At 45.9% G+C, this 26,473-nt stretch overlaps 1 protein-coding gene across 5 annotated transcripts in view; it reads left to right on the top strand.

The window, feature by feature from the left end:
• Positions 1 to 7,280: 7,280 nt before the first annotated feature.
• Positions 7,281 to 26,473, top strand: part of LOC106595097 (phospholipid-transporting ATPase IH) — a 116,337-nt gene continuing 97,144 nt past the window's right edge. For 3 of the 5 annotated variants that reach the window (XM_045707510.1, XM_045707511.1, XM_045707513.1), the window contains exon 1: positions 7,282 to 7,825. In XM_045707510.1, coding sequence (XP_045563466.1) covers positions 7,787 to 7,825 — 39 coding nt within the window. In that variant the 5' untranslated portion in view covers positions 7,282 to 7,786. Of the gene's footprint in view, positions 7,826 to 26,473 lie in introns of all 5 variants that reach the window. The other 2 variants (XM_045707509.1, XM_045707512.1) reach the window with 1 other exon arrangement.

The following is a 26,473-nucleotide window of genomic DNA, read 5'->3' as shown; positions in this document are numbered from 1 at the left end:
ATGGATGGATAGATGGATTAATTAACAAATGAACGAACGAATGAATGAATGGTGACCTGTCCTCAGTTTTACAAGCAACACAAAACAATGTCGACAATACATTTCAAAACCACAACACACCTATGTGATGTATGGCTACAAAAGAGGGAAGTGTAATACTCTATTGTCATTAAACATTTATAACCCAGGGGATGAGGGAGATGTAAACAGCGACAGCCAGCACTAGCACATTAGCGCTGTAAGTGCTGGATCCCTTATCCATTATTGATAACGCTGATGCTAATTGAAACTCATAACTCCACAAATGAAATAAATGTCTGGGCAGACAGTCAGACAGACTCTGGTATTTTGTAATACCAGTGAATCTTTCTCTGATGGGAGAAGAGGCTTTTTTAACTGTCTATGTGCTCAGCTCAACAAATACATAGTCATGGGTCTAATGGGAGAGTTGAATTCTTGTTTACCCTCTGAGCAATCCTTGTAGTCAATATGTTATGTCAGAACTCAGGCTGTACACTAGACTAGACTTATTTTACACTTCGGCTATTGTATAGAGCCATGCTTGTTTTACTCTGCTGCTGTGATCTCTCTCTCTCTCTCTCTCTCTCTCTCTTTATCAACCCAACCCAGAAAGTATTTAATAAGATTATTTAATTCATTCAGATCTAGGATGTGTTATTTTACACTGCTCAAAAAAATAAAGGGAACACTAAAATAACACATCTTAGATCTGAATGAATGAAATAATCGTATTAAATACTTTCTTCTTTACATAGTTGAATGTGCTGACAACAAAATCACACAAAAATAATCAATGGAAATCAAATTTATCAACCCATGGAGGTCTGGATTTGGAGTCACACTCAAAATTAAAGTGGAAAACCACACTACAGGCTGATCCAACTTTGATGTAATGTCCTTAAAACAAGTCAAAATGAGGCTCAGTAGTGTGTGTGGCCTCCACGTGCCTGTATGACCTCCCTACAACGCCTGGGCATGCTCCTGATGAGGTGGCGGATGGTCTCCTGAGGGATCTCCTCCCAGACCTGGACTAAAGCATCCGCCAACTCCTGGACAGTCTGTGGTGCAACGTGGCGTTGGTGGATGGAGCGAGACATGATGTCCCAGATGTGCTCAATTGGATTCAGGTCTGGGGAACGGGCGGGCCAGTCCATAGCATCAATGCCTTTCTCTTGCAGGAACTGCTGACACACTCCAGCCACATGAGGTCTAGCATTGTCTTGCATTAGGAGGAACCCAGGGCCAACCGCCCCACATATGGTCTCACAACGGGTCTGAGGATCTCATCTCGGTACCTAATGGCAGTCAGGCTAGCTCTGGCGAGCACATGGAGGGCTGTGCGGCCCCCCAAAGAAATGCCACCCCACACCATGACTAACCCACCGCCAAACCGGTCATGCTGGAGGATGTTGCAGGCAGCAGAACGTTCTCCACGGCGTCTCCAGACTCTGTCACGTCTGTCACGTGCTCAGTGTGAACCTGCTTTCATCTGTGAAGAGCACAGGGCGCCAGTGGCGAATTTGCCAATCTTGGTGTTCTCTGGCAAATGCCAAACGTCCTGCACGGTGTTGGGCTGTAGACACAACCCCCACCTGTGGACGTTGGGCCCTCATACCACCCTCATGGAGTCTGTTTCTGACCGTTTGAGCAGACACATGCACATTTGTGGCCTGCTGGAGGTCATTTTGCAGGGCTCTGGCAGTGCTCCTCCTGCTCCTCCTTGCACAAAGGCGGAGGTAGCGGTCCTGCTGCTGGGTTGTTTCCCTCCCACGGCCTCCTCCACGTCTCCTGATGTACTGGCCTGTCTCCTGGTAGCGCCTCCATGCTCTGGACAGTACGCTGACAGACACAGCAAACCTTCTTGCCACAGCTCGCATTGATGTGCCATCCTGGATGAGCTGCGCTACCTGAGCCACTTGTGTGAGTTGTAGACTCCGTCTCATGCTACCACTAGAGTGAAAGCAACGCCAGCATTCAAAAGTGACCAAAACATTAGCCAGGGAGCATAGGAACAGAGAAGTGGTCTGTGGTCACCACCTGCAGAACCACTCCTTTATTGGGGGTGTCTTGCTAATTGCCTATAATTTCCACCTGTTGTCTATTCCATTTGCACAACAGCATGTGAAATGTATTGTCAATCAGTGTTGCTTCCTAAGTGGACAGTTTGATTTCACAGAAGTGTGATTGACTTGGAGTTACATTGTGTTGTTTAAGTGTTCCCTTTATTTTTTTGAGCAGTGTATATATATATATATATATATATATATATATATATATATATATATATATATTATTGGCCTTTTATTTTTTATTTTTGCTCTGTCTCTATGCACACTCACAGGGCCCTACACAATCACACACACACTCATTCCATCATCTGCTCACTCACACACAATATGCACATACATTTATACTGACTCTACACATATGCACACCCACTCATATTCAAGCTGCTGCTACTGTGTTTATCTTATGTCCTGTTGCCTAGTTACCCTTATATATATCTACCTCCATCACTCCAGTATCCCTGCATATCGTAAATATGGTATTGGAACTGACCCTGTTTAAACAGTTGAAGTCTGAAGTTTACATACACTTAGGTTGGAGTTATTAAAACTCATTTTTCAATCACTCCACACATTTCTTGTTAACAAACTATAGTTTTGGCAAGTCGGTTAGGACATCTACTTTGAACATGACACAAGTCATTTTTCCAACAATTGTTTACAGACAGATTATTTCACTTATAATTCACTGTATCACAAATCCAGTGGTTTCAGAAGTTAACATACACTAAGTTGACTGTGCCTTTCAACAGCTTGGAAAATTCCAGAAAATTATGACATGGCTTTAGAAGCTTCTGATAGGCTAATTGAGGTAATTTGAGTCAATTGAAGGTATACCTGTGGATGTATTTCAAGGTTTACCTTCAAACTCAGTGCCTCTTTGCTTGACATCATGGGAAAATTAAAAGAAATCAGCCAAGACCTCAGAAAAAAATTGTAGACCTCCACAAGTCTGGTTCATCTTGGGAGCAATTTCCAAACGCCTGAAGGTAGCACGTTCATCTGTACAAACAACACTATGCAAGTATAAACACCATGGGACCACACAGCCGCCATACCGCTCAGGAAGGAGACGCGTTCTGTCTCCTAGAGATGAACGTACTTTGCTGTGAAAAGTGCATATCAATCCCAGAACAACAGCAAAGGACCTTGTGAAGATGCTGGAGGAAACAGGTACAAAGGTATCTATATCCACAGTAAAACGAGTCCTATATCGACATAACCTGAAAGGCCGCTCAGCAAGGAAGAAGCCACTGCTCCAAAACCGCCATAAAAAGCCAGACTATGGTTTGCAACTGCACATGGGGACAAAGATCGTACTTTCTGGAGAAATGTCCTCTGGTCTGATGAAACAAAAATACAACTGTTTGGCCATGATGACCATCGTTATGTTTGGAGGAAAAAGGGGGAGGCTTGCAAGCCGAAGAACACCATCCCAACCGTGAAGCACGGGGGTGGCAACATCATGTTGTGGGCGTGCTTTGCTGCAGGAGGAACTGGTGCACTTCACAAAATAGATGGCATCATGAGGAAGCAACATTAGGTGGATATATTTAAGCAACATCAAAAGACATCAGTCAGGAAGTTAAAGCTTGGTTGCAAATGGGTCTTCCAAATGGACAATGACACCAAGCATACTTCCAAAGTTGTGGCAAAATGGCTTAAGGACAACAAAGTCAAGGTATTGGAGTGGCCATCACAAAGCCCTGACCTCAATCCTATAGAAAATGTGTGGGCAGAACTGAAAAAGTGTGTGCGAGCAAGGAGGCCTAGAAACCTGACTCAGTTACACCAGCTCTGTCAGGAGGAATGGGACAAAATTCACCCAATTTATTGTGGGAAGCTTGTGGAAGGCTACCCGAAACGTTTGACCCAAGTTAAACAATTTAAAGGCAATGTTACCAAATACTGTGTAATGACTTTCTTGAAACTCAAAACTCAATGTAATAATAGAAAAAAAACACAACAAATAAAAATAATATGAAGAACACAATAAGTAAGTAAATAAGTACTACTACAGTTGAAATCGGAAGTTTATATACATCTTAGCCAAATACATTTAAACTCAGTTTCACAATTCCTGACATTTAATCCTAGTAAAAATTCCCTGTCTTAGGTCAGTTAGGATCACCACTTTATTTTAAGAATGTGAAATGTCAGAATAATAGTAGAGAGAATGATTTATTTCAGCTTTAATTTCTTTCATCCAAATCCCAGTGTACTTGTGTATGCAACATTAAACCTTTAAAAGTAAAACTATATATAACAGTGCCATGAGAAAGTATTTTCCCCCTTTCTAATTTTCACTACTTTTGCATGTTTTTGATACTGAATGTTATCAGATCTTCAACCAAAACCTAATAATACATGTAGTGTAACGGCTGTCTACGGAAGAAGTGGACCAAAATGCGGCGGAGTTAGGGTTCGTAATTTTTAATGTTACGAACACCATACAATTCACAAAACAACAAAACTGACAGCCAACACAGTCCTGTCAGGTGCAACAACAGTGACAAGAACAATTACCCACCCCACACAACGGAAACGTAGGCAACTTATGTGTGACTCCCAATCAACCACAACCCTCTACAGCTGTGCTTGATTGGAAGTCACACGGCCAAAATTAAATGAAACAATAAAACACTCACTCCCTTCTGCCACGTCCTGACCCAACTACACCATCTACTGGTCAGGACGTGACAGTACCCCCCCCCTCAAGGTGCAGACCCCGGGATGCACCTAAAAAAAGGAAAACACAAAAAAAAAAAAATCCCCAACAAAAAAGGAACACCTAAACAATAAGGGAGGGAAGGGAGGGTGGCTGCTGTCACCGACGGCACTGTGCTACACCCTCCCTCCCCAACCCACCTATCCTGGAGGTGGCTCAGGTGCAGGACGTGGACCTCGCTCCACCTTCGGTGTCGCCCACTCTGTTGGCGCCGATCGCTGCGCCGGGCAGACGGGCCACTCGGGCTGACCCTGGCAGACGGACCACTCTGGCTGGGTCGGAAGACATGCGGGCCACTCGGGCTGGGCCGGAAGACATGCGGGCCACTCGGGCTGGACCGGAGGGCAGGAGGGCCACTCGGGCTGGGCCGGAGGGCAGGAGGGCCACTCGGGCTGGGCCGGAGGGCAGGAGGGCCACTCGGGCTGGGCCGGAGGGCAGGAGGGCCACTCGGGCTGGGCCGGAAGGCATGCGGGCCACTCGGGCTGGACCGGAGGGCAGGAGGACCACCCTGGCAGATCCTGACAGGCCGGGCACCCTGGCAGATCAGGGCAGGCGGGCCACTCTGGCAGAACAGGGCAGTCCGGCCACTCTGGCAGAACAGGGCAGTCCGGCCACTCTGGCAGAACAGGGCAGTCCGGCCACTCTGGCAGAACAGGGCAGTCCGGCCACTCTGGCAGAACAGGGCAGTCCGGCCACTCTGGCAGAACAGGGCAGTCCGGCCACTCTGGCAGAACAGGGCAGTCCGGCCACTCTGGCAGAACAGGGCAGTCCGGCCACTCTGGCAGAACAGGGCAGTCCGGCCACTGTTGACTGGCGGGCAGCTCCGACTCAGGATTCACCAGGCTGGGGAGACATAACGGAGGCCTGGCTCTGGGCGCAGGCCCTGGACTCACCACTCTGGGAAGGCCCGCTGGAGGCCTGGTTTGAGGAGGTGGCACAGGAGAGACCAGGGTGGAGAGACCCACTGGAGGACCGGTCCGTGGAGGAGACACGGGCTTGACCAGGATAGGGAGATCCACTGGAGGACTGGTCCGTTGAGGAGACACGGGCTTGACCAGGATAGGGAGACCCACTGGAGGACTGGTCTGTGGAGGAGACACGGGTTTGACCAGGATAGGGAGACCCACTGGAGGACTGGTCCGTGGAGGAGACACGGGCCTGACCTGGATAGGGAGACCCACTGGAGGACTGGTCCGTGGAGGAGGCACGGGCTTGACCAGGATGGGAAGACATGCAGGAGGCTTGGTTCTGGGCGCAGGCACAGTCTTTACCAGACAACCAGCACGCACCTCAGGACGAGTATGGAGAGCTGCCTCAGGTGACATCATACCCACGACACGCTCATTAGGGCGAATGCCGTACTTTATGCACCACACTAGCAGCTCTCTCATCTCTCTCTCTCCTAATTTTCCCATTAACCCCGTCACAGTCTCTGTCTCATAACCCTCGCTCACCTCCAATGTCATCCCGACTGGCTCTGGTTCCGACCTCAGCTCCACCGACTGTCCCGTGTGCCCCCCCCAAAAAAAAGTCTTGGGGCTGCCTCTCGCGCTCGTTGCGCTCTCTCTCCTCGTAGTATCGCCTCTCCGCTCTCGCCGCTTCAATCTCCCACTGCGGGAGGCGATAATCCCCAGCCTGAGTCCAAGGTCCCTCTCCGTCCAGGATCTGTTCCCACGTCCATTTGTCCATAACGCAGTAGTCCTGCTGCTCCTTCCTCTTCCGCCGCTTGGTCCTGGTTTGGTGGGTAATTCTGTAACGGCTGTCTACGGAAGAAGTGGACCAAAATGCGGCGGAGTTAGGGTTCGTCATTTTTAATGTTACGAACACCATACAATTCACAAAACAACAAAACTGACAGCCAACACAGTCCTGTCAGGTGCAACAACAGTGACAAGAACAATTACCCACCCCACACAACGGAAACGTAGGCAACTTACGTGTGACTCCCAATCAACCACAACCCTCTACAGCTGTGCTTGATTGGAAGTCACACGGCCAAAATTAAATGAAACAATAAAACACTCACTCCCTTCTGCCACGTCCTGACCCAACTACACCCTCTACTGGTCAGGACGTGACATGTAGTGACCCTGAGTGAACAAATAACACAACAATTACATACTTACAGTGTTTCATTTATTTCATCAACTTTTTTTATTTTTTTATTTTATTTACCTTTATTTCACTAGGCAAGTCAGTTAAAAACAAATTCTGCTACTACTTATCAAAACGTAATAAGTAGTAGCAAAGTTGCTAATTACGTAAAATTGTCAGTGATGAACCCCCCAACCAACCACCATCCTTTCGTTTTTGCTTTACATAATCTTCTGTCTTATGCACCCATACCAAACGTAACATTTCTTCCTAATTTGAGAGTCTAGGATTTAAATTTACTATGTTACGTCTAGTCTATGTTACCAGGCTGTGCATGGGGAGAACAATTTCAATACGCAGGCGCAGCGAAGCATTCTGACGTATGGAAGCGATGAACTTTTCGCATTTTCTCCCTCCAGATGGAAGAACCATAACAGAGCGAAAAGGCAGCGGGACTGTGGGGAAAGACTGATGTGAAAGGAGATTTCTCGAAGGTCAAGAAGATAAACGCACTCTTGGAACAAACAACCAATGGAAGAGGTGAAAATAAGCTGTTCAAAAGCCCTTGCAATGATCCGTTTTGCAAACGTTTATTCGTTGTGAAAAGGGACATTCTGGAAACTATGAATCAAGGATAGCAGTTCAGTCACATTTAACAGCTGCATGGCTGTCCAAAGCGCAAACATGAAAGGATGACATGGAAATCAGAACAACCGACTGAAAGACCACTGCTTTCTCACGCTCATATAGATGGGAGAGACAGTGTTTGTGAACGATGTATGCTGGAGGAGAGATGAACATTAGGTAGCGTCGGTAAATATCCAAGGAAACTGGAAAGTGGACAGTAAAGAATCGCTGGTGGGGAGCTGTGAAAAGGATGGATTTTAGCGTACTACGGAATCTCATCAGTAGATACGTAAGTAGCGGATCGATAAACGCCAGTGTGTTTGCGTTACATTCCAATAACATCATCTGCAACTGGCATTATGTTACATATTTGTTACAATGTAATAATGTTGACTCGTTCAAACAGGGACGTGGGTTTTGTAGGTTATTTTTTTCTAGTTGTTTGAGTCGGGGGTTTGTTCATGTTTGATGACAAACATGTAATCAAAGGTTTGTCACAGCTAAACTGCAGTCCATGTACGAGCTCGCGCCAGGCTCCGGTAGCCGTAACATATCATCCGGTAGCCGTTTTCGAGCTGAATGTCGAATGTGCCAGAAAGGTCCAGACGGATGCATTGGAAGAGTGTGCGGAATAGGAATACAGATCAACTTGGCTGGTCCATTTATTGTGCTTTTGAAGAACATGCTTTATAGGTTCTTGTTATTCCATTCCCAGAGGCCAGCAACAACACACCTGATCTAACTGTCTAATCAAACTGCACTTTATTTTCAATCAGGTGTGTTGGTGCAGGGCAAGAAAGAAACGCTGCAAGTCATTTCTCTCTCACTCTTACCACACACACACACACACACACACACACACACACACACACACACACACACACACACACACACACACACACACACACACACACAGTGAGACATGGTAAAGAGGGTAAAAGTATTTCTAATGGCTTATGATTGACAGTTATTAGTAAGTGTTACCAAAGAGACCAACTAAAAGGGCGAGAGAAAAAGATAGATACCAAAAGAGAAAGAGGCCAACTGAATGCTTTCAACTGAAATGTGTCTTCAGCATTTAACCCACCACTTCTGAATCAGAGAGGTGCGGGGCTGCCATAATCGACATCCACGTCATCGGTGCCCGGGGAACAATGGGTTAACTGCCTTTCTAGAGAGAGAGATTACTTGACACATTAGAAAGAATTTAACAAAAAACAGCGCAAACTGGAATGCTATTTGGCCCTAAACAGAGAGTACACAGTGGCAGAATACCTGAATTCTGTGAATGACCCAAAATGAAGGAAAGCTATGTACAGACTCAGTGAGCATAGCCTTGCTATTGAGAGAGGCCATCGTAGGCAGACCTGGCTCTCAAAAGAAAACCGTCTATGTGCACACTGCCCACAAAATGAGGTGGAAATTGAGCTGCACTTCCTAACCTCCTACCAAATGTATGACCATATTAGAGACACATATTTCCCTCAGATTACACAGATCCACAAAGAATTCGAAAACAAACCCGATTTGATAAACTCCCATATCTACTGGGAGAAATACCACAGTGTGCCATCACAGCAGCAAGATTTGTGACCTGTTGCCACAAGAAAAGGTCAACCAGTGAAGAACAAACACCATTGTTAATACAACCCATATGTGACCGACCGGCTCAAATCGGTCTTATGTAGCAACATTTGAAATTGTGTTTTTTACATTGTATAAAGTAGAGACTCAGGGCTACAAAATAGTGTATCATACACTACAGTTGAGGAACAATGGGAAGTAATTTTGCTTTGAAAGTTAATAAACTTGTAAACTCACTTTTGAGAAAATAGCCATAGAATGTTTTGGTACTACTTTTGGAGAGCCCTTCTTTGTCTACACCCATTCAGCATCGTTCACACCCTCTTAAGCTTTAGCCCCACCCATCTCCTTAAGGGTTGATCCGAGAGTTCTGTCCTAACAACAGCAGTCAAGCACACAAGCTAACTTGCTAGCTACTTCCAGACACAAATGAGAGAACAGCTCACTGAACATTACTCCCACTAGCAGAGCTGGTTAGGCTGTTTTGTTATCCAGAGCGTTGGTGACTGCAACTGTGTTGTCAGATTGTCCGTTCGTAAATTCAAAACGTGTCGCTCTCGGAGCGTTCAGAGCGCATACCGGACTCTCTGGCCGATGAGTAGGGTTGTTCCGTACGTTCTAACCTCACAACGGCAGTCAAACACCCAAGCTAACTGGCTAACATTGGCTAGCTTGCTAGCTACTTCCAGACACATAATGAGAGAATACCTCCCTCTGACCATTTGACTCGCCCAATCAGAGCTGGTTAGGCTGTTTTCATGTTATCCAGAGCGTTGGTGACTGTAACTGTGCTGCTGGCAACAATTTAATTACGCTTGTTTTTGCTGACGTTTAGTAACACCGGCCATATTAAACAGTTGTTGAGCGTTCGTAAATTCATCAGTTATTCTGAGCTCTGGCACACTCAAACGAGAATGCTCTGAAATCTGAGTAGATGGCCAGACTGAATTTACGAGCGCACCAACAAATGGTTACTTGCATAGTGGAGTCTTTTGTTAAGACATGTAGCTAGCTAGCTAGCTAAACAATGAACCATAATCCCAACTCAGGATGTTACTACCCTGCATGAATCTGCAGGTAGCTAACCAACCAGGTTCAATGTTAGCTAGCTAACATTGGTCTATAGCTAGCCAAGCAAATGGCTCTTTCTGTCAAAATTTGAAATGTGTAATATCTGAAAATGTAGCTAGCAGGGCTATCTTACCCGTATACATAATTCATGGATGGATGCGTCTCCTGTTGAATGCCATGGTTGCCCTTAGTTTGAAGATGCAATCCAGAGACAGGTGTTTTCTCTATCTCCTTAGCTATCATACTCGAATTCCACTGATTTCAAAACTCGGTCCTCCAGAATGTGGAGAGCAACACTTATGCAATTTTAATACACAATAAACAATTTTTAAGCATGTTAGACAGGATTACCTAAACATACTGACCAGGTCAAATAGACAGAAGCGTGCTATATGGCAGACCAATCCAAACTCATCTCTCGGCATGTCCAGCCCACTCATTATCTCAGCCAATCATGGCTAGCGGGAAGGTTGCTCGCTTTTTCTGTGGCTGAACCTACTTGGCTCGTAATTTAACATTTTTATTCGTATTTACAGATGGCATACAAGTTTGTTAAGGCACATGAAAGTTTACATCTTCCAGAAGGTATTTCTGCCAAAAAATGTATTTTGATTTAAAAAAAAGTTTATGTTCAAATGGCTCTCCTGTGAAGTAGTGACCCGTGACATAGGCCTAGTTTCCTGAAATGGGTCACATATTTATGTTTATTTATTTTCCCTTTTGTACTTTAACTATTTACAAATCATTATCACACTGTACAGAGCCATAATGACATTTGAAATGTGTCCATTCCTTTGAAACTTGTGAGTGTAATGTTTCCTGTTAATTTTTGATTATTTATTTCACATTTGTTTATTATCTATTTCACTTGCTTTGGTAATGTAAACGTATGTTTCCCATGCCAATAGAGCTCTTTGAATTGATTTGAGAGGAGAAACGGAGAGAAAGCAGAGCAGGAAAGGGTTGTGTTGATGAGCGTCAGTTACAGTATTACCGGTCAGCGCGCTAATGTCACTGCCATTAACACAGCTGTCTATCTGCACAGACAGGAAGCAGCTGGAATATAAAGAGGAACAGAAATAGAAAGCATGCTTCTGACTTTTGTCTTAAATTACACCCTATTCCCTACATAGTGCACTGTCATTAAAAAAGGTAGTGAACAGAGTTGAAAGGTTAAAATAGTAATCAGACAGTCAAGCAGTATGTGGTGCACTATAGGGAAAAGGGTTTGGACTAGCTGTGGTCCTATAGAGAGAGGGTAACAGTACTCTGGACGTAGAGTACCATCTTTATTTCAATCTGCCTGCACGGGGAATCTCTCTAATCAATCTGCCTGCACGGGAAATCTCTCTAATCAATCTGCCTGCACGGGGAATCTCTCTAATCAATCTGCCTGCACGGGGAATCTCTCTAATCAATCTGCCTGCACGGGGAATCTCTCTAATCAATCTGCCTGCACGGGGAATCTCTCTAATCAATCTGCCTGCACGGGGAATCTCTCTAATCAATCTGCCTGCACGGGAAATCTCTCTAATCAATCTGCCTGCACGGGGAATCTCTCTAATCAATCTGCCTGCACGGGGAATCTCTCTAATCAATCTGCCTGCACGGGAAATCTCTCTAATCAATCTGCCTGCACGGGAAATCTCTCTAATCAATCTGCCTGCACGGGAAATCTCTCTAATCAATCTGCCTGCACGGGGAATCTCTCTAATCAATCTGCCTGCACGGGAATCTCTCTAATCAATCTGCCTGCACGGGGAATCTCTCTAATCAATCTGCCTGCACGGGAAATCTCTCTAATCAATCTGCCTGCACGGGGAATCTCTCTAATCAATCTGCCTGCACGGGGAATCTCTCTAATCAATCTGCCTGCACGGGGAATCTCTCTAATCAATCTGCCTGCACGGGGAATCTCTCTAATCAATCTGCCTGCACGGGGAATCTCTCTAATCAATCTGCCTGCACGGGGAATCTCTCTAATCAATCTGCCTGCACGGGAAATCTCTCTAATCAATCTGCCTGCACGGGGAATCTCTCTAATCAATCTGCCTGCACGGGGAATCTCTATAATTGTCTTGTAGGATGTGTATATCTTTCTCTGTCTGCCTCTCTCGGGTTCTGACTCAGTCTCTGAAACCTGTTAGGTTGTAGTGATCTACAGAAAGAGGAGGCAACCTTGGTCCTCCTGGAGCTGCTGTGTGTGTTTCTGTGTGTAGATAGGTGCTTGACTGATGCCCTGCTGGATATAATGTCAGGGGAAATCAGATTCATTATCGAGAGGATTAGAGGAGGCCACTCAGATCACATCTCATCCCTCCCTCCCCATTCATCTCTGTATCACCATGGCAACATGAAGTTGAAGTGGCCATGCACTCTTTCCTATATCAGCGTGATCTTCTAGGCTACAGGTATGCACTTCAGGCAGGTGTTGAAAGGTGGGCTAGAGGTGTTTACTCTGTCTTGATGACTTCTTCATGTTGTTCTAGTGTTGTTATGGACTTATGTGCTCAGCTACTGCCACTGCCCATCTAAGGTGCTCCTGGGAATCCTGTGTCTTATCTGTGGTGGCTAATTTCTGCATTACCAAATGAGGAGACTTACAAACTTCACACACCAGTCAGAGTTATACTTAAAACTACATCTTTAATAATTAAGATGCTTTTGCAATAGCACTTGACCTTCAATGATGCACTATCTCTAATGAACCATTGAAAAAGTGATTACACAAAAGTACAAAGATCTTTTATACCCAAGATCCACCACTCTCAATGTACATGACGAACAACAGATCGTAGGAACAGTTCACAAAGGTTAAGTTTTGTATGAAATATATCTATAAAACATAGCAGGCAGCAACTGCTGTATCAACAGTGTTCATTGTATAGACCAGTATCTGGTCCTCCTACCCCAAATTGGAACCGTCTCTCCCTGGTACGGTATAGAACAGAACCATTAGCTCATCCAATGGCATAAATCAATTGACAACTCTAGATACTCCCATCTCAAGTAAACCCCCTCTTGACCCCACTCCTGGACAAGCTCACTGAGGGGAGTGAGCCTCTAGGTCATACAGTATCCCAGGATAAGTGCAAGATCTAAGAGAGGACATACAATGGTCCCAGACACTGCCATACACCTTCCCCCAATGCCAAAGGAGGGAGTGACTTGTGCACAGACATTGTGGAGACAAGTAATTGGTTCCCCATTAATCACGCCATCCCTTCACATGGTTTAACAGATACATTCACATATCACAAGTATCTCACATAAGCATATTATGCAAATAAAACATCTTAATTATCTATGTTACCCAACTAATTCTGATTCATCCGCCACATATCATAGGGGTGTGCAGCATCCAGCTGGATGTGTCTCTTAGCAAATTCACACAGACCTCAAAGCAGCATTATGTCACATCATCACATGACTGTGTATGCGGTGCACTGCAGTAGCGGTGCGTGAGTACAATCAATGGGGAAGTCCCCCACCCCCCAAAAAAGCCATATTACAATGTATGCGTTGTGATAATTGTGTTGTTTTCTCTATAACCTGTTAGTTAATATGCCTTGTGACCGTGTTATATAAGGCCTAACGGCAGAGACAATAAGGAGACAGAATGAATTCCACCACACCTTTGTTGTATCACACAATAAGATACCAACCTCTGTCTAGTGAAGTCTACAAATCATATTGCATGTACAGTAACAGACAGTTACATGACCTACAGCATGGTCAAGCAAGTTAATATTTTGGGACCACTAAACAATTATTGATTTAAAACCACAGAGAGTTACCACAAGTCACAAAGAAAACAGGAGCTGCCTCCACTATTCCACCAACATTTCAACATTTCAACATCAAATCACCTCAGCTTAGTCTAATACAATGACAATTAAAAGATACCAAAAAAATGTGGTCCAATCAACGTCAGCTAAATATGTGGCTGTCCATGGTTGTGATTTCAGTGTGTGTGCACAAGTAGAAAAACATGTTGACTCACCCGACTTGTAGAGAAACACCAATACCATACTCATCTCTTTCCTGTTGAAGAAACAGTCTATCACTTTTATTTTTGTTGTCCTAGGCTACGTGGCTAAAATGTTTACTCGCTAGCCTAACTTCCATTCATGGGCAACGTTAGCTAGTTAACATTAGCCTTCTACATCTAGCTACATATTGAACTTCCATCCTCTCAGGCCAGGGGAACAACAATGTATGAATTAATGGTTGGATCAGAATCGCTGTTATAATCATTGGCCAATATGGAGAATTAAGTGAAACCACAAGTCCAAATCCCTATCTCTATCCATGGCTAATTTAGGAAAGGGACAATTTTGGCTAGCTAGCCACCGGAGGACAACAACACAACGAGATCAAACAATTCAAGTTTTTCTGTCAATGACGTATGTTCTCAATGAGTTTGATAGGAGTCACTCCAAGTCCAAGCTGGCTTCCTTTGACACTTATTTTTTGGTGCGTCAGGACCATTCACAGTTGAGCTCGCTCAGTTTAGCTCAACGCTGATTGGCCCATTTAAAAAATATATTTTTTTATCAAGGGAAGCCAAATGCTCGCCACCGTGGTGGGAATGGATGCTTGACGGTGGTGGGAATGAATGCTTGACGGTGGTGGGAATGGATGCTTGACGGTGGTGGGAATGAATGCTTGATGGTGGTGGGAATGAATGCTTGACGGTGGTGGGAATGGATGCTTGACGGTGGTGGGAATGAATGCTTGACGGTGGTGGGAATGGATGATTGACGGTGGTGGGAATGGATGATTGACGGTGGTGGGAATGGATGCTTGACGGTGGTGGGAATGGATGCTTGACGGTGGTGGGAATGAATGCTTGACGGTGGTGGGAATGAATGCTTGACGGTGGTGGGAATGGATGCTTGACGGTGGTGGGAATGGATGATTGACGGTGGTGGGAATGGATGATTGACGGTGGTGGGAATGGATGCTTGACGGTGGTGGGAATGGATGCTTGACGGTGGTGGGAATGGATGATTGACGGTGGTGGGAATGAATGCTTGACGGTGGTGGGAATGGATGCTTGACGGTGGTGGGAATGGATGATTGACTGTGTGTGAAAGTGATTGTTTGAGTTGATGTCACTAAATGTGTGTAATGCTGTGTGTCATGGGCCTCTTTTTGCATGTGTGTTAGTGTGTGTCTAAGTGCATGTTAGCGTGTGTTGTGTGTGTGTGTGTTAGTGTCTAAGTGTTGTGTGTGTGTTAGCGTGTGTTGTGTGTGTTAGTGTGTGTGTAAGTGTCTAAGTGCGTGTTATAGTGTGTTGTGTGTGTGTGTGTGTAAGTGTCTAAGTGCGTGTTATAGTGTGTGTGTGTGTGTGTAAGTGTCTAAGTGCGTGTTATAGTGTGTTGTGTGTGTGTGTGTCTAAGTGCGTGTTATAGTGTGTTGTGTGTGTGTGTAAGTGTCTAAGTGCGTGTTATAGTGTGTTGTGTGTGTGTGTAAGTGTCTAAGTGCGTGTTATAGTGTGTTGTGTGTGTGTGTAAGTGTCTAAGTGCGTGTTATAGTGTGTGTGTAAGTGTCTAAGTGCGTGTTATAGTGTGTTGTGTGTGTGTGTGTAAGTGTCTAAGTGCGTGTTATAGTGTGTTGTGTGTGTGTGTGTAAGTGTCTAAGTGCGTGTTATAGTGTGTTGTGTGTAAGTGTCTAAGTGCGTGTTATAGTGTGTGTGTGTGTGTGTGTAAGTGTCTAAGTGCGTGTTATAGTGTGTTGTGTGTGTGTGTGTAAGTGTCTAAGTGCGTGTTATAGTGTGTTGTGTGTAAGTGTCTAAGTGCGTGTTATAGTGTGTGTGTGTGTGAGTGTCTAAGTGCGTGTTATAGTGTGTTATAGTGTGTGTGTAAGTGTCTAAGTGCGTGTTATAGTGTGTGTGTGTGTAAGTGTCTAAGTGCGTGTTATAGTGTGTTTTGTGTGTGTGTGTGTGTGTGTGTGTCTAAGTGCGTGTTATAGTGTGTTGTGTGTGTGTGTGTGTGTGTGTGTCTAAGTGCGTGTTATAGTGTGTTGTGTGTGTGAGTGTCTAAGTGCGTGTTATAGTGTGTGTGTGTGTGTGTGTAAGTGTCTAAGTGCGTGTTATAGTGTGTTGTGTGTGTGTGTGTAAGTGTCTAAGTGCGTGTTATAGTGTGTGTGTGTGTAAGTGTCTAAGTGCGTGTTATAGTGTGTTGTGTGTGTGTGTAAGTGTCTAAGTGCGTGTTATAGTGTGTTGTGTGTGTGTGTGTAAGTGTCTAAGTGCGTGTTATAGTGTGTTGTGTGTGTGTGTGTAAGTGTCTAAGTGCGTGTTATAGTGTGTTGTGTGTGTGTGTGTAAGTGTCTAAGTGCGTGTTATAGTGTGTGTGTAAGTGTCTAAGTGCGTGTTATAGTGTGTTGTGTGTGTGTGTGTAAGTGTCTAAGTGCGTGTTATAGTGTGTTGTGTGTGTGTGTGTAAGTGTCTAAGTGCGTGTTATAGTGTGTGTGTGTGTAAGTGTCTAAGTGCGTGTTATAGTGTGTTATAGTGTGTGTGTAAGTGTCTAAGTGCGTGTTATAGTGTGTTGTGTGTGTGTGTGTAAGTGTCTAAGTGCGTGTTATAGTGTGTGTGTGTGTAAGTGTCTAAGTGCGTGTTATAGTGTGTGTGTGTGTGTGTCTAAGTGTTGTGTGTGTTGTGTGTGTGTCTAAGTGTGTGTTATAGTGTGTGTGTAAGTGTCTAAGTGCGTGTTATAGTGTATTTTGTGTGTGTGTGTGTGTGTGTGTCTAAGTGCGTGTTATAGTGTGTTGTGTGTGTGTGTGTGTGTCTAAGTGCGTGTTATAGTGTGTTGTGTGTGTGTAAGTGTCTAAGTGCGTGTTATAGTGTGTTGTGTGTGTGTGTAAGTGTTGTGTGTGTGTGTGTTGTGTGTGTTAGCATGTGTTGTGTGTGTGTGTAAGTGTCTAAGTGCTTGTTATAGTGTGTTGTGTGTGTGTGTAAGTGTCTAAGTGCGTGTTATAGTGTGTGTGTGTGTGTGTGTGTGTGTCTAAGTGTGTGTTATAGTGTGTTGTGTGTGTGTGTAAGTGTCTAAGTGCGTGTTATAGTGTGTGTGTGTAAGTGTCTAAGTGCGTGTTATAGTGTGTTGTGTGTGTGTAAGTGTCTAAGTGCGTGTTATAGTGTGTTGTGTGTGTGTGTAAGTGTTGTGTGTGTGTGTGTTGTGTGTGTTAGCATGTGTTGTGTGTGTGTTAGTGTCTAAGTGTTGTGTGTGTGTGTGTGTTGTGTGTTTTAGCGTTTGTGTTGTGTGTGTTAGTGTGTGTGTGTAAGTGTCTAAGTGCGTGTTATAGTGTGTGTGTGTGTGTGTGTAAGTGTCTAAGTGTGTGTTATAGTGTGTTGTGTGTGTGTAAGTGTCTAAGTGCGTGTTATAGTGTGTGTGTGTGTGTGTGTAAGTGTCTAAGTGCGTGTTATAGTGTGTTGTGTGTGTGTGTGTAAGTGTCTAAGTGCGTGTTATAGTGTGTTGTGTGTGTGTGTGTAAGTGTCTAAGTGCGTGTTATAGTGTGTTGTGTGTGTGTGTAAGTGTCTAAGTGCGTGTTATAGTGTGTGTGTGTGTGTAAGTGTCTAAGTGTTGTGTGTGTGTGTTGTGTGTGTGTCTAAGTGCGTGTTATAGTGTGTGTGTAAGTGTCTAAGTGCGTGTTATAGTGTGTTGTGTGTGTGTGTGTAAGTGTCTAAGTGCGTGTTATAGTGTGTTGTGTGTGTGTGTGTGTGTGTAAGTGTCTAAGTGCGTGTTATAGTGTGTTGTGTGTGTGTGTGTAAGTGTCTAAGTGGGTGTTATAGTGTGTGTGTGTGTGTGTGAGTGTCTAAGTGCGTGTTATAGTGTGTTGTGTGTGTGTGTAAGTGTCTAAGTGCGTGTTATAGTGTGTTGTGTGTGTGTAAGTGTCTAAGTGCGTGTTATAGTGTGTTGTGTGTAAGTGTCTAAGTGCGTGTTATAGTGTGTGTGTGTGTGAGTGTTATAGTGCGTGTTATAGTGTGTTGTGTGTGTGTGTAAGTGTCTAAGTGCGTGTTATAGTGTGTTGTGTGTGTGTAAGTGTCTAAGTGCGTGTTATAGTGTGTTGTGTGTGTAAGTGCCTAAGTGCTTGTTATAGTGTGTGTGTGTAAGTGTCTAAGTGCGTGTTATAGTGTGTTGTGTGTGTGTGTGTAAGTGTCTAAGTGCGTGTTATAGTGTGTTATAGTGTGTGTGTAAGTGTCTAAGTGCGTGTTATAGTGTGTTGTGTGTGTGTGTAAGTGTAACCGATGTGAAATGGCTAGTAGTTAGCGGTGGTGCGCGCTAATAGCATTTCAATCAGTGACATCACTCGCTCTGAGACCTGAAGTGGTTGTTCCCCTTGTGGCGCGATGGGTAACGATGCTTCGTGGGTTGTCAGTTGTTGATGTGTGCAAGGGTCCCTGGTTTGAGCCCAGGTTGGGGCGAAGAGAGGGATGGAACCTACACTGTTACATAAGTGTTGTGTGTGTGTGTGTGTGTGTGTGTGTGTGTGTGTGTGTGTGTGTGTGTGTGTGTGTGTGTGTGTGTGTGTGTGTGTGTGTGTGTGTGTGTGTGTGTGTTGGGTCCACTCCCTCCTGTAGCATGTTGTTTTGTAGGCTGGTAATAATAGAAGTGGTATATTGCCTGCCTGCTGTTGACTGGTGCTGGGCAGAGAGAGATGTGTGTGTGTGTGTGTGTGTGTGTGTGTGTGTGTGTGTGTGTGTGTGAGGGTGAGGGTGAGAGGAGGAGTGGCGGAGAGGGTGAGAGGAGGAGTGGCGGAGAGGGTGAGAGGAGGACTGGCGGAGAGGGTGAGAGGAGGACTGGCGGAGAGGTTGAGAGGAGGAGTGGCGGAGAGGGTGAGAGGAGGAATGGTGGAGAGGGTGAGAGGAGGAATGGTGGAGAGGGTGAGAGGAGGAATGGTGGAGAGGGTGAGAGGAGGAATGGTGGAGAGGGTGAGAGGAGGAATGGTGGAGAGGGTGAGAGGAGGAATGGTGGAGAGGGTGAGAGGAGGAATGGTGGAGAGGGTGAGAGGAGGAGTGCAGATGCTTTGTTTGGTTTAGTGTGGCATCTATTTACTTTACAGCTGTGGCCGGGCTGTTGAGATAATTTCCTTTTAAATTTCTAGCGAAATGTAAAATGTTCCTGTTTTCATTAATTTAATAGAGTGAATTAGGTCTGCTCTATACCAAATTAGCATACCGGCATGGAGGCTCTGGGCTGCAGACCGCCGCTGGAGGCTCTGGGCTGCAGACCGCCGCTGAAGGCTCTGGGCTGCAGACCGCCACTGACGACTCTGGGCTGCAGACCTCCGCTGAAGGCTCTGGGCTGCAGACTTCCGCTGAAGGCTCTGGGCTGCAGACAGCCGCTGAAGACTCCGGACTGGGGAGCGTCGCTGAAGACTCCGGACTGGGGAGCGTCGCTGGAGGCTCCAGGCTGAGGAGCGTCGCTGGAGGCTCCGGACTGGGGAGCGTTGCTGGAGGTTCCAGACTGGGGAGCGTCGTTATCGGTTCCGGACTAGTGACCGTTGCTGCTGGCTCCATGCCATGGATCATCTCTACAGGTTCCGTGCCATGGATCATCACCGGAGGCTTCATACCATGGATGACCTCTACACGTGCCGGGCCATGGATTATTCCTACAGGCTTCGTGCCAGGCTTTATCCCTACATGCTCCGGACCACTTATAATCCCTTCAGGCTTTTTGCCAAGGATTATTTCTACAGGCTCCGGGCCATGGATTACCTCTAGAGGCTTCGTGCCATGGAACATCCCTACAGGCTCCGGGCCATGGATCATCACTAGAGGCTTCGTGCCATGGATCATCTCTATAGGCTTCGGACCATCGCTTATCACTGGAGGCTTAGATCGTGGAGCTGAAACAGGTCTCACCGGACTAGGAAGACGTACTGAGGGCCGAGTGCTCAAAGCAGGCACCGGCCGTACTGGGCTATGGAGGCGAACTGGAGGGAGAGTGTGAGGAGCAGGCACAGGACGTACTGGATTATGGAGGTGCACTGGAGGGAGAGCGCGATGAGCAGGCACAGGACGTACTGGGCTACGGAGGCGCACTGGAGAGAGAGCGCGAGAGGCAGGCACAGGACGTACTGGGCTACGGAGGCACACTGGAGAGAGAGCGCGAGAGGCAGGCACATGCTCACCACAATAAGCACGGGGAGTTGGCTAAGGTCTCAGTCCTGGCCCAGCCAAACTACCCGTGTGCCCCCCCCCAACATTTTTTGGGGCGGCTGCCTCCCGTTCTTCCCCGGTTGGCTCCGATATCTCTCTATTACTTGCCCCCAAGTCCAGTTTTTCCTTTCCGTCCACTCCTTATGGGACCAGGTGTCCATTTCTTCCTGGGCACGCCGCTTGATCCAATCATGGTTAGTAGTTCTGTAACGTGGGTCGTATAAAGGGGACCAAGGCGCAGCGTGTAGAGTGCTCATACTTTCCTTTAATGAAACACTTAAACAAAAACAACAAAACGACAGCCAATAGTTCCGTCAGGTAACTAACAAAACGGAAAACAACTACCCACACCAACACAGGAAAAACAGGCTGCCTAAGTATGGCTTCCAATCAGAGACAACGATAGACAGCTGCCTCTGATTGGAAACCATACCTGGTCAAAACATAGAAAACAAAAACATAGAATGCCCACCCATTTATCACACCCTGACCTAACTAAACAGAAAAACACAGCTCTCCTAGGTCAGAGCGTGACACGGCTAGTGAGTCCCTGTGCCGAAGAACACTAAGGTAACCTGCCTAAATGACTACCAACCCATAGCACTCACGTCTGTTACCATGAAGTGCTTTGAAAGGCTGGTCATTGCTCACATCAACACCATCATCCCAGAAACTCTAGACCCACTCCAATTTGCATACCGCCCCAACAGATCCACAGATGATGCAATCTCTACTGCATTCCACACTGCCCTTTCCCACCTGGACAAAGGGAACACCTATGTGAGAATGCTATTCATTGACTACAGCTCAGCGTTCAACACCATAGTGCCCTGAAAGCTCATCAGTAAGCTAAGGACCCTGCGACTAAACACCTCCCTCTGCAACTGGATCCTGGACTTCCTGACGGGCCGCCCCAAGGTGGTAAGGGTAGGTAACAACACATCCGCCACGCTGATCCTCAACACAGGGGCCCCTCAGCGGTGCGTGCTTAGTCCCCTCCTGTACTCCCTGTTCACTCATGACTGCACGGGCAGGCACGACTACAACACCATCATTAAATTTACCAATGACACAACAGAAGTAGGCCTTATCACCGACAAGACAGCCTATAGGGAGGAGGTCAGAGACCTGGCTGTGTGGTGCCAGGACAACAACCTCTCTCTCAACGTGATCAAGACAATGGTGTAGAACCTCAGGTTCTACAGCTGCACCATTGAGAGCATCCTGACTGGTTGCATCACTGCCTGGTATCCCAACTGCTCAGCCTCTGACCGCAAGGCACTACAGAGGGTAGTGTGAATGGCCCAGTACATCACTGGGGCCAAGCTTCCTGCCATCCAGTACCTCTATACCAGGCGGTGTCAGAGGAAGTCCCTAAAAAGTGTCAAAGACTCCAGCCACCCTAGTCCTAGACGGTTCTCTCTGCTACCGCACGGTAAGCGGTACCGGAGCGCCAAGTCTTGGTCCAAGAGGCTTCTAAACAGCTTCAACCCCCATGCCATAAGACTCCTGAACATCTAGTCAAATGGCCCCCCTGACTATTTGCAAGGCAGGCACCCTCTGTAGAGCCCTGCGGTTGCGGGCGGTGCATTTGCCGTACCAGGCAGTGATACAGTCCGACAGGATGCTCTCAATTGTGCATCTGTAAAAGTTTGTGGGGGTCTTAGGGGCCAAGCCAAATTTCTTCAGCCTCCTGAGGTTGAAGAAGCATTGTTGTGCCTTATTCACCACACTGTCTGTGTGGGTGGACCATTTCAGATTGTCAGTGACATGTACGCCGAGGAACTTGAAGCTTTCCACCTTCTACACTGCTGTCCCATTGATGTGGATGGGGTGTGCTTCCTCCGCTGTCTCTGAAGTCCATGATCAGCTCCTTCGTTTTGTTGACGTTAAGGGAGAGGTTATTTTCCTGGCACTACTCCGCCAGGGCCCTCACCTCCTCCCTGTAGGCTGTCTTCTCATTGTTGGTAATCAGGCCTACTACTGTTGTATCGTCTGCGCACTTGATGATTGAGTTGAAGGCGTGCGTAGCCACGCAGTCATGGGTGAACAGGGAGTACAGAAGGGGGCTGTGTTGAGGATCAGCGTAGTGGAGGTGTTGTTGCCTACCTTTACCACCTCGGGGCGGCCTGTCAGGAAGTCCAGGACCCAGTTGCACAGGGCGGGGTTTAGACCTAGGGCCCTGAGCTTTATGATGAGCTTGGAGGGTACTATGGTGTTGAACGCAGAGCTGTAGTCAATGAACAGCATTCTTACATAGGTATTCCTCTTGTCCAGATGGGATAGGGCAGTTTGCAGTGCAATGGTGATTGCATTGTCTGTGGATCTATTGGGGCATTATGCAAATTGAAGTGGGGTTTCAGGTAAGGTGGAGGGGATATGATCCTTAACTAGCCTCTCAAAGCACTTCATGATGACAGAAGTAAGTGCTACGGGGCGATAGTCATTTAGTTCAGATACCCTTTGCTTTCTTGGGTACAGGAACAATGGTGGGACATCTTGAAGAAAGTGGGGACAGCAGACTGGGATAGGGAGAGATTGAAGATGTTCGTAAACACTCCAGCCAGCTGGTCTGCGCATGCTCTGAGGACGCGGCTAAGGATGCCTTCTGGGCCGGCAGCCTTGCGAGGGTTAACACGCTTAAATTTCTTACTCATGTCGGCCACGGAGAACGAGAGCCCACAGTCTTTGGTAGCGGTCTGCGTCGGTGGCACCGTGTTATCCTCAAAGCAGGCGAAGATATGTTTGGCTTGTCCGGGAGCAAGATGTCGGTGTCCGCGACATGGCTGGTTTTCCCTTTGTAATCTGTGATTGTCTGGAGTCCCTGCTACATACGTCTCATGTCTGAGCTGTTGAATTGCAATTCCACTTTGTCTCTGTACTGAAGTTTTGCTTGTTTGATTGCCTTACGGAGGGAAATACTGCACTGTTTGTATTCAACCATTTTCCCAGTCACCTTGCCGTGGTTAAATGCAGTGATTCGCGCTTTCAGTTTTGCGCGAATGCTAACATCTATCCACAGTTTTTGGTTTGGGTAGGTTTTAATAGTCACGGTGGGAACAACATCCCCTATACAGTGATGAACTCCGTCACGGTGTCTGTGTATACGTCAGTTTTATTCTCAGAGGCAACCCAGAACATATCTTATTCTGCGTGATCAAAACAATCTTGAAGCATGGATTCCGATTGGTCAGACCAGCGTTGAATAGACCATAGCACGGGTACTTCCTGTTTGAGTTTCTGCCTATAGGAAGGGAGGAGCAGAATGTCGTGATCTGATTTGCCGAAGGGAGGGTGGGGGAGGGCCTTGTAGCCATCCCGGAAGGGAGAGTAGCAATGGTCAAGAGTTTTTGAAGCGAGAGTACTACAGGCAATGTGTTGATAGAACTTCGGTAGCGTTTTTCTCAAATTTGCTTTGTTAAAATCCCAGCTACAATACATCTGGTCTCAGGATATGTGGTTTTCAGTTTGCATAAAGTCCATTGTTGTTCCTTGAGGGCCATCGTGGTATCGGCTTGAGGGGGAATATACAAGGCTGTAACTATAACCGAAGATAATTCATTTGGGAGGTAATACGGTTTGCATTTGATAGTGAGGTATTCTAGGTTGGGTGAAAAAAAGGATTTGAGTTTCTGTACGTTATCATAATCACACCATGAGTAGTTAATCATGAAATATACACTTCTGCCTTTCTTCTTCCCGGAGAGTTCTTTATTCCTGTCTGCGCAATGCACTGAGAACCCAGTTGGCTTTATGGATGGGGACAATATATCTGGAGAGAGCCATGATTCTGTGAAACAGAGTATGTTTCAGTCCCTGATGTCTCTCTGGAAGGAGATCCTTGTCCTGAGCTCGTCTACTTTGTCCATGGACTGAACATTAGCAAGTAATATACTCAGAAGCGGAGGATGGTGTGCACGCCTCCTGAGTCGGACTAGAAGTCCAATCCGATTGCCTCTTCTCCGCCGGCGGTGTCTTGGAGCAGCCTCTGGGATAAGTTCAATTGCCTTGTGGGGGTAAGAACAAAGGATCCAAATCGGGAAAGTTGTATTTCTGGTCGGAATATGTGGTGAGTTACCACCGCTCTGATATCCAACATTTATTTCCGGCTGTATGTTATAACACAAAAAACGTTCTTGGCTAATAATGTAAGAATCAGCACACAAAAAAAACATACTGCAAGTTCTTTAGGAGCTAGAAGAAGAGCTGCCATGTCAGTCAGCGCCATCTTCAAAAAGGTCTATATTGATGTTATGTCCTGCATGGTGTTTATATAGCAGGTCTACATTGATGTTATGTCATGCCTGGTGTTTATATAGCAGGTCTACATTGATTTTATGTCATGCCTGGTGTTTATAGCAGGTCTACATTGATGTTATGTGCTGTTTCCTGTCATCGTGGAAACAGATCTGTCTGTCTGGACAGACGTCTACTCACTCTCTCATTCTCCCCCCTCTTGTCATAGATGTAGACCTCTTTTCCATATAAAGTCAATATCAGGTCCTATTGTACTACTACTGTACTACTACTACTACTGTACTACTACTACTACTGTACTACAACTACTACTACTACACTCATTCTTTGAAGACACAGCTTTTGTCTCCTCTCCTTTTTGGTGGCTCCCTGCTGTGTTGCCATGACGATTAATGACAGATCAGTGGTGACAACGTGAGTGTGGCGCAGAGATTGTAACTGTGGTGGTATCGCTGGTCAGAGACAGACACACAGACACACAGACACAGATAGACAGACGTGTTTCTCCCAGTCATATACACAGTAGAAGAGTTTGACCACATTTTTAGATGGACACGATGTTGCTGTCTTTGAGCATTTCATTTGCTATTCTCTGTCTGTGTCTGTCAATCAGTGTCTGATTCTAAAACCTATTCTAAATCCTGATTGCATATAAATGTGCGTATAAACGTGTGTGCGTGCGTGTGTGTGTGCGTGCCATAACACTGGTGTGCAATGAAAGTACTATATTAAGGTGAGGCTAAGAGCAGAACAGTGGATATTTAATCTGGTAGTTAATGAGGGGTACCTGCTTAACAACGTCTGTGGCAATTCAGTGCTGTCACGGTTGTCGTTGGGAAAGGAGGACCAAAATGCAGCTGAAATAAGTGTACTCATCCTCTTTATTAAATAAAGAAGGAAAACTGAAAACAACAAACACGTACACTGAAACACTACGACAAAATAACAGTCTGGCAAGGCACACGGCTAAACACAGAACAATCTCCCACAAAACCTACACCAAACAATTACCCATATATAGGACTCTCAATCAGAGGCAACGAGGAAGCACCTGCCTCCAATTGAGAGTCCCAACCCCCCCATTAACCTAACATAGAAATACACTCACTCGACTAAACATAGAAATACCTAAACATAGAACATAAACCAAAACCCGGAAATAATAAATCAAACGCCCTTCAACAAACACACCACCCCGAACCACATAAAACAAATACCCTCTGCCACGTCCTGACCAAACTACCATAACAATTAACCCTTATACTGGCCTGGACGTGACAAGTGCAGCGTGGGGTAGCACTGGGATAGCAGAAGAGGACTCTGACACACATTTAATAAGGGGGGTTAATGGTGAGTGGAGAGGACCTTAATTACACGATAACAGCTATGGTGGATGGAAGCCCTACTGGGAGCAAGGTGGCGTGGGATAGAGGAGGTGATTGGAGAAGGGGTGGGGAGGTGGAATAGTAGGGAGGGAGGGAGTTGGAGGCTGAAAGCTCCTGTTGACGCTGATCTATGTTCTGTTTTGTGTTTTCCCCATTAATAATTAAGGTAAGGATTTAAGGAAGGGAGTCATTCCACATAAAAAAGAACAAGAAAGAGGAATTCAACACCCACCATCTCAGATTGTTCTGAAATCGTTTCTGTAGTTAGATAAGATTAGCATTACTGAAACAGTATTTTCCTGAAATATAATTTGATCTCTGAGAAATGAATGGCCATTTTTTATTTATAGGATTCATATAGTCTTCAATAAATATAAACTCAGCGAAAAAAGAAGCGTCCTCTCACTGTCAACTGCGTTTATTTTCAGCAAACTTAACCTCTCTTGGGTAGGGGGCAGTATTTTGACGTCCGGAT

The sequence above is a fragment of the Salmo salar genome, chromosome ssa25 (genome assembly GCF_905237065.1).
Source record: "Salmo salar chromosome ssa25, Ssal_v3.1, whole genome shotgun sequence".
In the NCBI taxonomy this organism is placed as follows: domain Eukaryota; kingdom Metazoa; phylum Chordata; class Actinopteri; order Salmoniformes; family Salmonidae; genus Salmo; species Salmo salar.
Note: the sequence above shows the minus strand (reverse complement) of the source record. Positions and strands in the feature narration are given on the sequence as shown.